This window comes from Protomyctophum bolini (genome assembly GCF_963924005.1).
Source record: "Protomyctophum bolini genome assembly, chromosome: 5".
Classification (NCBI taxonomy): Eukaryota; Metazoa; Chordata; class Actinopteri; order Myctophiformes; family Myctophidae; genus Protomyctophum; species Protomyctophum bolini.
The window spans coordinates 28,232,309-28,245,584 of record NC_137866.1 but is presented as its reverse complement, the minus strand read 5'-3'; the positions used below and the strand labels follow the sequence as shown (position 1 = coordinate 28,245,584).

The 13,276-nt window shown below is 42.9% G+C and overlaps 1 protein-coding gene across 1 annotated transcript in view; it reads left to right on the top strand.

Moving 5' to 3' along the window:
- The first annotated feature begins 1,906 nt into the window (after positions 1-1,906).
- LOC308315241 (protein kinase C and casein kinase substrate in neurons protein 1-like) overlaps positions 1,907-13,276 on the top strand; it is a 38,101-nt gene continuing 26,731 nt past the window's right edge. Inside the window, exons 1-3 of the mRNA XM_080763117.1 lie at positions 1,907-1,996; positions 8,891-9,011; positions 12,290-12,446. Coding sequence (XP_080619243.1) covers positions 8,955-9,011; positions 12,290-12,446 — 214 coding nt within the window. The 5' untranslated portion in view covers positions 1,907-1,996; positions 8,891-8,954. The remainder of the gene's footprint in view (positions 1,997-8,890; positions 9,012-12,289; positions 12,447-13,276) is intronic.

Below are 13,276 nucleotides of genomic sequence, written 5' to 3'. Positions count from 1 at the left end.
CAGCTCTTGTCCAATTGGTTCGCTCAGCGGTCAGCTGACGCACCGACGGGCACATGACATGCGTATACACGCACGTGGCCATTCATGCACGTGGCACTTGTGAGCACGCACGGAGGTTTGAGGATGTGTGTCTCCTAGCAACGCTGCGCGGCCACACTTTACTTCCAGTATACACTGGATCCACACACTTTACTACCAGTATACACTGGATTCACACACTTTACTACCAGTTTACACTGGATTCACACACTTTACTACCAGTTTACACTGGATTCACACACTTTACTACCAGTACACTGGATTCACACACTTTACTACCAGTTTACACTGGATTCACACACTTTACTACCAGTATACACTGGATTCACACACTTTACTACCAGTTTACACTGGATTCACACACTTTACTACCAGTATACACTGGATTCACACACTTTACTATACCAGTTTACACTGGATTCACACACTTTACTACCAGTATACACTGGATTCACACACTTTACTGTCAGTTTACACTGGATTCACACACTTTACTGTCAGTTTACACTGGATTCACACACTTTACTGCCAGTTTACACTGGATTCACACACTTTACTGCCAGTTTACACTGGATTCACACACTTTACTATCAGTTTTGATTATTTTTGTTGTTTTTATGTCATATGAAAGCAGGGAATCATAGCTTCAAATTGACATCATTGGTTGTTCAGTTTGACCCACCACTTCTAGAGAAATGTCTTGCAGAAAACAGTGAGTTGAAAAAAACAGGCTTGAAAGGTTCACTTCTGTGGACATTACACCTATAGCTACATGTTTAAGCATTTATTTCATATTTTACATGTCGATTTCAGCTCTGATATAATGTGAAGAGTCCACCTGTGCTATTAACTCAAAAACTCTAAAAATAAAAATTAATTCAGTTTTTCTCCTCTGGTGAACAGCTGGAGGCTGCACCATGGCAGTCCCTCGGTCAAATCTGGTCACATTATGTTAGATTTGATTGAGTTTTACAAAACACATACAAAACATCTGGGGGTCTATTAGAGCTATTTTTCAATAGCTAAAGTATGACATAATGCTTAAAACACCAATAGGCGTTCCCGCCCAGATTTGGTTAATTACCCCCATCCAGCAGAAGCTGGTCTCCTAGCAACACAGAGCATGGGACGTCATGGGAAGCTCAGGATGAGTGTTTGACGAGCGACACTAACTTTAACTTTTTAAAGACTCAGTCGGTGGTATGAACATGAACAGGGCTCTGTAACGCTTCATAACAGTAAGAGATGACACAACAGATCATTCATAACTGTTGTTTGAAGCTCATGAATATTCACGTGGTATTGTATGCAGTGTGACAGTCAGTCACACAAAGTGAACAGATTTAACGGTCACTGCTAGGTTCTTTTAGTGAATAATATAAACACTGACATCTTTTACTTTGTTTCTATCAATTTTTTTCTATTTATTTATCCCACCATTTTTGTAGGTATGTAGGTTCCTTTTAAAGGAGTGGTGACATGGTGCAGGTGCACAAAATCCCCACTCCTTTAAAAGGAACCTACATTCAGTCACACTCCACACTGATGAAGGCTGGATAGCCGAAACGTTTGTCCCTGTTCAAATTATCAAATGTGAAATAAACAATGTGAACTGAAGTCTTGGTGTGTGCGACCCACTACCGTTATTTTGCTTATAATAAGCAGAAATGGCAACGCTGCTCATTACAGTTAATCTGAGACAGTCCCATCCTCTTCCTCCTCCTCTCCATAAGCCCCTCCCCCCTCCTCTAAGCCTTCCCAAGTTGTTCATTTGAGGATAATCTGTCAGCCATTCAGGAGTTCTCTCTGTGCCTCCTGGGTTATCCGGCTGCTCAATTGTTTTATAGATCTGGACTACGATAACACTGCAGCACGTTTGCAACATATTGTGGATTTAATTGGGAGATTTATTTAATTTGTATTTCTTAATTTTTTTGCTACAATGGAACCAATCAGGGTAAGCAAGCATCAGTGTCAGCATGTCCAGAAATATAATTTCTTAATCACTTAAACGGTTAAACCCTATGGTGTCTCCCAGGGCTCTGTAGTCGGGCCCTTTTAGTATTTTGTTGTTTTTTTCTCCACCCCTATATACACCAAGCAGCAGATCTACACACTCACAGCGCCGTGAGCTTGTAGATCTAGAGACTAAATGTTTGTGAGCTGGTAGATCTGAGAGATACAGCGTTATATACCCCAAACTTTGACGCTATGGTTTATAGTGGTTGCTAGGCTACGACATAGCCTATATTTATCTGAGCTAATTATCACAGTCATCACGATTGAAATACCATCGTGTATCCAAACAGATTGTATTGCATCGTGTTGGGATGCAAAGCCATTCAAAAAAGGCCCTATGACTATAATAGCTGGTCTGTGGTCAGATCAAAGACATTAAGACAGTGTCCACATTAAGACACAGCTTTGACATGCAGTTATGTCCTCAGTTTCATCATAGTATTAGTCAACAAATACAACACTGGTAACTATAAGTACATTTACTCAAGTACTGTACTCATGAGTAACAGCATGTTGAGGTACTTTTACTTTACTGGAGCATGTATTTCCAATACTTTTCCTTCTACTCCACGACATGTCTGTTTCCAGATACTTTTACTCCACTATGTGTTTGAAAACGAGGAGTTACTTAAAGTTCCTTTTTTTCGTTATTGTTAAAAGACAAACATTAACCACTTAATTACCGCGATGTGACACATTGTGAGCTTGCAGATCTGCTATTTTCAAAAGATACGTTTCTGCATACTTTTACTGTATGCACTTAATTACATTTTGATGCCAATACCTTTGTAGTTTTACTCAAGGCCTACATTTTGAATTCCAGACGTTTGTAAATGTACTTGCAACAGAGTATTTCTATATTACAATATTGATACTTTTACCTGCTATAGCTATAGTAGTATAGTTGCTATACAAGCTGTTGTAGGAGTCACACTCGTATGCCAAAGTCTATATTCTGTATTGCAGAAGTTCTCAAACGTTTTCATGTCAAGGACCCCCACATTATTTATTTATATTATTATTATTATATGTATTTGGCAGCGGACCCCCCCCCCCCCCACCTATCTGAAAAGAATCATGCCAAGGACCCCCAGAAGAGAACATTTGTGTTAGAATCTAATTTAAATCGAAATGATTCAACGTTTTATTTATTTTTATTTTTTACAAAAAATTGCAGATATGCAACTAATGCAAGCTGGCAGTGCGGCCCAAAGTGACACAATGCAAGCTTGTAGATCTGATATTTTTGATCAGCCAACATATACAGTACTGTTAACGGATGAAGTTAAAACGAATGTGATCTTTTCTACTGATATCTCGGCTTTGCGGTCGCATTGGCTCTTATATTCTGTGTCAAGTTGACATGTGTTCACAACAATCACAACAGCAGCCACCCAGCCAGTGCTGCAGTGGTGGTACCGGCTAGCACTATTGTGGTCCCTGCCAACTTGCTATAGAAGCCACGGCCACAATGGTGGCATTTGACAAGAGGCGATGTGAACCAACAGAACAACCCAAGCAGTGAACCCAACGTGAAACATTAAAGACGGAGTGCCGTGATCCCCCCCTAAAGAAAACATGATCATATGATTATCAGGTACTATGATTATACTAGGAGGAAGATTATATATTTTTCTTTCCAAAAAAGTGTAAAGAAAGTGTTAACATTCTGTTTTGCCAGGCCCACCAGTTCATTTTTCACCACGGCACTTCTTTTTAATAATCATTTTTTATCCCACAGTTTTGTTTTTCACCCCTGTGTCAAATCCTGGGCTCTACACACCCCCCGCCAACCTGGGGAGAGCAACGGACTTGAACTCATGCTTCCTTCATGCATGAGTGTCCAAGTTGCTCCTTTACACCTGACAGGGGGGAGTTTCCCTGGTTGGACGTAGCATGTGGAAGGAAAACGTTATTCCAACCATGCAGTTCCTTTCCCCTCCATCAGCTTCGCCGGCTGGCCAGGGGGAGGCAGTTTAGAGACCAGGATTACTGCATGTTTTTTGTGAGGGTACCTACCCTAGGGGACATGGAGGGAACATGCAAACGCCACACAGACACTATGTGGAGTTTGCAACGTCTTTAGGACGTTCAACTTCAAACTCAGGAAGTCATTCATGGAAGAATTTGCCCGCGACCCAAACTTAGTGAAAATGTATGATCTACCAGAGTAATATAGTAAGTGCTATAGTTCCAAACGTTGCTCCTATGGCTGGAACTATCCCATTGAGATAGAATGAGCACTTCCGCATTCCATTGTTACAGTGTACATAATGTGTAGATCTAATAACTGATCTACAGTGTCTGGTCTTCAGCAGGTAGTCTATCGTTCAGAAACGTTCAAAGCAGAACTCCTAATTCCATCGCTATCCTGTGTGTGTGTGTGTGTGTGTGTGTGTGTGTGGGTTCGAACCTTCGCTCGTTAGGATTGGCACTCGAATCTTAATTGATGTGCTTGAACCATTCGTTGTTTTTGTTGGGTTTTTTTAACTCGAAAAAATGTCTTGGCGAGAAAAAACATGTGTTTACATGTTACATGTTTAGACGTTATTAATAATCAGGGGGGCACACAACCGATGCGTCAGTGCGCATACGTCGCCAAAATGTTTTCTGCGCGTAGATCAAAGGCATGCAAGGCGCATTTGCGCACAGCTGAGACAGGTATGTAGAGAAATCGGACAGGCATTCAAAAGGAACTCAAATGTGATGTTAATGTCCTGTAAGTATAGACTTTGAAATAAAACTAGTTTTGACTAATGTGGCTCTTATTTTGAAGAGGAAGTTATGCACAGATAGTCTGTTTCAGTTGTAAACAAGCTACTATCTATTTATTACTATCTATTACACTTTCCCATGGTTACGTGCCCCCCCCCCCCCCCCGCGCGCACAGTGGATTGACCCAATTACTAATTAAGCTTTACTAGCTAGCCTACATCCTCTGTCCACAATGATGCAGAGAGACAGTGTAGTGTCTCAGTAAACTATAGGATCATAGAATGCAGAGAGACAGTGTAGTGTCTCAGTAAACTATAGGATCATAGAATGCAGAGAGACAGTGTAGTGTCTCAGTAAACTATAGGATCATAGAATGCAGAGAGACAGTGTATGTAGACAGTACACCTACATATTTTATACAAACATCACGCAAATTGGTACACAGTCTCTCTACAGCCATTAAACGAAACAGGTCTTTCAGATTTTTACGACTCCATCCTGATTGGCTATAAGATTGGCTTCCAAAGTTCGCTGGAGTGCTCCATTTCGAACAAAATGCTGTGTGATTTCCGTTACATTTTGCACGCACATTCCCAATAGGCACAGGAACAAATGTCACTTGAAAATGCTCAACTCAGCCTCATGGTGGTGCTATAATTGGCCGATTCGTGTTTGTATCTATAACTGCACCGACCTGTGTAAAACCTTGTATGCATACTCCCTAGAGGCCAAGGAAACATCTGCTCTGTATAGTGCCACCAGAAGGCACTATGTAAAAACATTTATTACTCCTTCAGATCTTATGCAAATTTCACGCAAATCTGTACACATGATCTATAGTCATGTGATCAAGACGGGTTTGTTTGATTTATCATATTGCATCCTTATTGGCTAGCATTGGCTTCCAAGGAGTAGCCCGTTTTGTACCCGTTTTGAACAAAGCCTTTGCGAGCGCCACCAGAAGACCCTTTATGTGCAACACTTTTTTATATAGTCCTTCAGATTTTATCCAAATATCAATCCATAGACCTGAGGGGCACTTCTTCTACTTTCACTCAAGATCATACCGTTTAGACTCTAAACGATATGATCCCCAGTTACAAAATGTATGTTAACCTTGATTTGCGCCTCATTCCTCTAAACTTTAGAGGAATGAGGCGCAAATCAAGGTTGTTCTGAGCCAAAAAAGGAGAATCCGAGAAAACTGTGTTCCCATAGACAGCATAATCCAGGGAATTTTCTTTCTTTTTTAGTTAACTGCACACATACAGGAACAGTGATGGTGTTAACTGCACGCAGACAGGAACAGTGATGGTGTTAACTGCATGCAGACATGAACAGTGATGGTGTTAACTGCATGCAGACATGAACAGTGATGGTGTTAACTGCACGCAGACAGGAACAGTGATGGTGTTAACTGCATGCAGACAGGAACAGTGATGGTGTTAACTGCACGCAGACAGGAACAGTGATGGTGTTAACTGCACGCAGACATGAACAGTGATGGTGTTAACTGCACGCAGACAGGAACAGTGATGGTGTTAACTGCATGCAGACAGGAACAGTGATGGTGTTAACTGCATGCAGACAGGAACAGTGATGGTGTTAACTGCATGCAGACAGGAACAGTGATGGTGTTAACTGCACGCAGACAGGAACAGTGATGGTGTTAACTGCACGCAGACAGGAACAGTGATGGTGTTAACTGCACGCAGACAGGAACAGTGATGGTGTTAACTGCACGCAGACAGGAACAGTGATGGTGTTAACTGCACGCAGACAGGAACAGTGATGGTGTTAACTGCACGCAGACAGGAACAGTGATGGTGTTAACTGCACGCAGACAGGAACAGTGATGGTGTTAACTGCACGCAGACAGGAACAGTGATGGTGTTAACTGCACGCAGACAGGAACAGTGATGGTGTTAACTGCACGCAGACAGGAACAGTGATGGTGTTAACTGCACGCAGACAGGAACAGTGATGGTGTTAACTGCACGCAGACAGGAACAGTGATGGTGTTAACTGCACGCAGACAGGAACAGTGATGGTGTTAACTGAAGCCTGAACAAAAGCCTACTGTTTGTTGTTGTTGGCTGAAGAACAGCCTGTTGATCTCAGTAGCACAGCAAGCAAGTACATTTACTTGAGTAGTACTGCACTTAAGTATTTTGTACTTTGTGCATGCATGCGTGCGTGCGTGCGTGTGTGTGTGTGCGTGTGGTGAAGGGCAGAGTTCACAGAGAGGGTACAGACATTAGTCATGACAGTCAAATGGATTATGTTTCAAACAACAGGCAGCCGCTGAGGTGGGGTGGGACATTTGGTATATATTTTATTTTGATTTATTGTCTAAAATATTGTCTATATTTTTTACAATTCCATACATTCATGAATCCACCTTCTGACCGGCTGCTGACCACCTACATCCACCTGCTGACCGGCTGTCATCAGCATTGAGACGTTTTTATTAGGGGTGCACGATTATGACATTTCTTTATTGGCACAAACCAAAAAGGTGCCTTTTTGGTGTGTGCCAATAAATAAATGGAAATGTGATCGTACTTTCCACCATTTATTTATTTTTTGGATGTGCTACCTTTATGATTTATTTTTTGATGCACACATTAATATTGTTGCTTGGGATACGAGTCATACGACAGCTTCTGTGTCTGTTGTTAGGCTGCACTTAGCTCTGGTCCATAGCTCTAATGCGCGCATTAGAGCTATGTTACTCTCAACTTCCGCTGCTCGCATGAATGCAGACCAGCCTCTACTCTTTGGCGTAAATAAAAAGAACGTTTTTGCTACTCACCAAAACAAAGGCGAGTTGTGTCATTAGAAAGCCTACTTTCCTTAGTGGACGCACTCTGAGCCCCCCACCACACGTATAAACTGTACTTTTTGGCCAAAAGGGGATTTTGTTTCCACCGGAAAAAATATATTTTTAGTTACTCCGCTGCGCCCACTACTGATGCAGTCTGCTGTGATGCAGTCTGCAGTGATGCAGTCAGCAGTGATGCAGTCTGCAGTGATGCAGTCTGCAGTGATGCAGTCAGCAGTGTTAACACAGCAGTAATGCAGTCAGCAGTGTTAACACAGCAGTGATGCAGTCAGCAGTGATGCAGTCAGCAGTGTTAACACAGCAGTGATGCAGTCAGCAGTAATGCAGTCTGCAGTGATGCAGTCTGCAGTAATGCAGTCAGCAGTGTTAACACAGCAGTGATGCAGTCAGCAGTGTTAACACACATCTCCCCAATTCCAGCCCGTGCATGTAAGATCAAAGTCGTACTATTTGTCACACGTTACCGCAGTGACATTATTTTGTTCTCCGCATTTGACCCATCTCTTGGAGCGGTGAGCATTGTGAGCTGCAGCCGTGCCACGCTCAGGATTTTTTTTTTAAATTTTTATATAATTTTATCCCACGATTTTGCAACCCAGTTTTTTCACCCAGTGCCAATTATCTAATGTAATCCTGGGCGCTACACTTCCTCTGCCAACCTGGGGGGGCAGCAGACTGACCTCATGCCTCCTTCCATGCATGAGGAGTCCAAGCTGCTTCTTTTCACCTGACAAGGGGGAATTTCCCTGGCCGGACGTAGCGCGTGGAAGGAACACGTTATTCCGACCAGTACCTTTCCCCTCCATCAGGCGCCCCGGCTGGCCAAGGGGAGGGAGTTTAGAGACCAGGACTACTGCATGTTTGTGTGAGGGTACCTACCCTAGACTACACTCTAACCACAAGGCCACTGTCTGGTAACTACCACTTGTGGCCACACGGCAGCAGTCAAAGTGTTAAGTTAAACCATTTTCCGCTGCGGCAGCCGGGATTCGGCAGTTCGAATCCCGGCTCCTCCTGTCCACATGTGGAAGTGTCCTTGGGCAAGACACTGAACCCTACATTGCCTCCAATGAGTCGGTCGGTGTGAGCTTGCCACCATTGGTGTGTGAATGTGGGAAGTGAGGACACTGGCGTCGACTGTTCGCCGCTTCACCTCCCAATGTATAAATGAATGAACCATTGTAAAGCGCTTTGAGTAATTTGAGCGATAGCCTATAAAAATGCAATTCGTAAAAAAAAATGCAATTAATTTTCCGCCACTGTGTGTTCCAGTGCATGAGGAGTCCAGCCGTGTGTCAGCGGTCAGTCTACAGTGAGCTCTACAACGTCCAGCACAATGTCTGTCTCTTACGATGAACCCGCTGGGGACGACACCATGGACAGCTTCTGGGAGGTAGGAGCACACACACAGACGCACGCACGCATGCGTACACGCGTGCGCGTACACACACACACACACACACACAGTCTGTCTCCTATGATATACCCGCTGGGGACGACACCATGTGGACAGCTTCTGGGAGGTCAGAGCACGCACGCACACACAAACACGCACACACACACGGCAGGAGGAGCCATGCAAGGCACCAACCTGCTCATGAGGAGCAGTTAGGGGTTCGGTGCCTTGCTCAAGGGCACTTCTACAGCAAGAGGAAAAAATAGAGTCCGCAATACTGGTATGAAAAATTCAGCTCCACTGGTTTATTTGACTCAACGTTTCGATCCTTTAGGATCTTCTTCAGGAATAATGTGACAGGGAATGGGTGTGTACCTTTATACAGGAAGGGGTACAACTGATTGGCTCTAACGATGGGTGGTGACTAATGCCACCTAAGCCCAAACCAATGAACCAGTTTCCAATGTCACAATAATAATAAACATGACAGCAACCCAGAGAGCTAGGGATTTAACCGTCAACCTTCCCATTCCCAGTCCCCCCGCCCCTAATTATTACAATTAAAACTTTTTAATTTATAGTGATAATTTACTGTAAGGATGAATAGACAAGGTGGGCATTCATCAGACACTCTTTGTCCTTGCACAGTTGCAGTAATCAAGGTAAACTCATCTATAGAATGCAGAGAGACTGTAATGTCTCATCCTGTACATGGTTCTCAGTTCCATCCTGGATGAAAGGATGGGATGCCTTTTCCACGTCCCAAAATGTGATGCTAGTTTAAGCCTTCCTTGATAGTCGGATACGTCCTTCTTTCATTTGTTAGAGAGACAGTGTAGCCTCAGTAGACTGGAGAGACAGTGCAGTGTCTCAGTAAACTATAGGATCATAGAATGCAGAGAGACAGTTTAGTGTCTCAGTAAACTATAGGATCATAGAATGCAGAGAGACAGTTTAGTGTCTCAGTAAACTATAGGGTCATAGAATGCAGAGAGACAGTTTAGTGTCTCAGTAAACTATAGGATCATAGAATGCAGAGAGACAGTGTAGTGTCTCAGTAAACTATAGGATCATAGAATGTAGAGAGACAGTTAGTGTTTCAGTAAACTATAGGATCATAGAATGCAGAGAGACAGTGTAGTGTCTCAGTAAACTATAGGATCATAGAATGTAGAGAGACAGTTAGTGTCTCAGTAAACTTTAGGATCATAGAATGCAGAGAGACAGTGTAGTGTCTCAGTAAACTATAGGATCATAGAATGCAGAGAGACAGTGTAGTGTCTCAGTAAACTATAGGATGTCAGGTAAACTATGAACCTAGCATTATGAGTCTAAACAAAAAACATTTACATTGTGATAAGAAAGACAATCCTCAGTAACACTAATACTCAGGCGTTTACTGTGTGGACAATTTACTGTGTGGACTGCGTGCATGCGTGCGTGCGTGCGACCGTGTGTGCGTGCGCACGTATGTGCGTGCGTGCATGTGTGCATGCGTGCGTGCGTGCATACTACCTCGGGGGTTTTATGTGTGTGACTGCATACTGGCATTTCAATACTGAAGAGGATTACACACACACACACACACACGTTGCATAACTACACATACACCAGCACAAGCCCCTCCTCCTCCCATCATGCACCATGAGGTCATGGGGGGGGCTGAGCCATGCCACATGCCGTTTCTTGTGTTAACAAAGACCTTCTATAACAAGAAAGGACACTCCCATTAAAGGGGTCTGCAAAATGCCTAAATTGTAAATTGAAATACCAGTCATCTTCAACATTGAACATACTAGACCTGTGCCTGTCAGCCACCAGCCTACTTGGGAACGATGCAACTTGGGAACCTAATAAATAATACCCCTTGTCATAGCACCCGTTTTAACTATCTGTTCTGTGTCCCTTTTGTGCCCACACTGTACTGTATATGGAGATCTCTGTAGTATGCAATACCCGTTGTCATAGCACCCGTTTTAACTGTCTGTGTGTGTCCCACATGGAGCTCTCTGTATCTGTCTGTCTGCCTGCCTACACACGCAGAGACGTGGTGCATTTATAGTCAGATACCTTAGAAAAAGATTTAAAAAAGTCATGCTGTACAAACAAAAACATGTTTTTACTATCATACATTTGATGCTTCTACAGAACTGGTATGTTTATCGGCGAAATATATCGTAAATATGCGTACTACTATAATTATTTACAAATTTATTTATCTTATTTATGAATGGATCAGAGCCAGAGTAAGACAGAGTTACAACAGTGAGGGGGCAGAAAACAGCCTGGTCACATCGTTCATGTACTCGCACGAGCCCATAGACTCCAATGCATTCCCAACTTCCGGTGGTCCCTATTTGAAGCCTTCAAATAGGGACAAACCAATAGATGTCTATGTCGAAGAGCCTGGCCCCATGAAGTGAACAGAGTTGTCGTAACGCTGTCTTACTCTATGGCTCTGGAATGGATCAATGCAGAAATTAGTAACATAATTCATTCAGAATTCCAGCGTGCACATGTTTATGTGCTTGTTTGAGGTGTCACATTAACATTAATTTAGAATATCAGTATGTGCACATGGCGCCATCTTGGAGCGATATCCAACAATATAAGGACCGTGCTTCCTGTGTTAATGCATAGTCCTTCCTGTGTTAATACATATAGTGCTTCCTGTGTTAATGCGTACCGTTTCCTCTTTTAATGCGTAGCGTTTCCTGTGTTCGTTCAGGTTGGGAACTACAAGTGTGCGGTTTAAGAGGGTGGACGATGTTTTAATGTGTTAATACATAGTGCTTCCTGTGTTAATAGTACATGGTGCTTCCTGTGTTAATACATAGTGCTTCCTGTGTTAATGCATAGTGTTTCCTGTGTTAATACATAGTGTTCCCTGTGTTAATGCATAGTGTTCCCTGTGTTAATGCATAGTGTTTCCTGTGTTAATGCATAGTGTTTCCTGTGTTAATGCATAGTGTTCCCTGTGTTAATGCATAGTGTTTCCTGTGTTAATGCATAGTGTTCCCTGTGTTAATGCATAGTGTTTCCTGTGTTAATGCATAGTGTTCCCTGTGTTAATGCATAGTGTTCCCTGTGTTAATACATAGTGTTTCCTGTGTTAATGCATAGTGTTTCCTGTGTTAATGCGTAGTGTTTCCTGTGTTAATGCATAGTGTTCCCTGTGTTAATGCATAGTGTTCCCTGTGTTAATGCATAGTGTTTCCTGTGTTAATGCATAGTGTTTCCTGTGTTAATGCGTAGTGTTTCCTGTGTCCCTGCAGGTTGGGAACTACAAGCGTGCGGTGAAGAGGGTGGACGATGGCCACCGGCTGTGCAACGACCTGATGGGATGCCTGCAGGAGAGAGCCAAGATAGAGAAGGCTTACGGAGACCAGCTCACCGCCTGGTCCAAGAGATGGAGGCAGCTCATCGAGAAAGGTCTGATTTATTGATTCATTGATTGATTGATCCATTAATTCTGTGGTTTTCAACCAGTGGTCCTTGGGGGGGTTCCAGGCGGTCCCCATGCTAAATGATGGAGTCGGTAACCAAATTAACCCTTATATATTTAACTCTTGTGAGTTAAAGACATTTTCATGTAGACTTAGATACTGTAGCATTTTTATGTAGACTTTAAAGACTATAAATGCATAGTTCCATTATATAGATATTCCACTGTTACGTTCTTAGCTCATACATATATGATTAATGATAACTACTTTTTATGTATGTGATGTATTACCATGCTTTTTGTTCTTGCTTAATGTAAATCGCTCTGGATTAAGAGCGTCTTCTAAATGCCTAAATTGTAATTGTGAGAGTGTAAAAAAAACCCTGCTTGGGGCCAGTTCTCAGGGGAGCACCTGGAGATGTTGCAGTGAAGCAACCCTTAGCTCACCAATCTGACGTACTGCCCAGCACAAGGACACAGCTCTCACTTTGGGTGTACTGTACAGAGATTGGTCCTCAACGAGTTCCCCCTCCCGCCATACTCCCGCAGCACCTCCCACAGAGCGACGTTCCACAGCACCTCCCACAGAGCGACGTTCCAAATCCAACACGCGTTGTGCTTATAAATAAACACGCCCACGGGCAGTCATAGTTTTACTGAGGTTAGGTTTCTGGTTTAAGGACAGAGTTTTGTACCATATACAATGGTATGTATAAGGAGGCCTACAGAACAAAGAATGCTTGCTTTCACCATCTTTGCTGAAGAAGAGTCTATGTTTTAAGTCTTACTAAAATTTTCTAAATCTTATATTTAGATG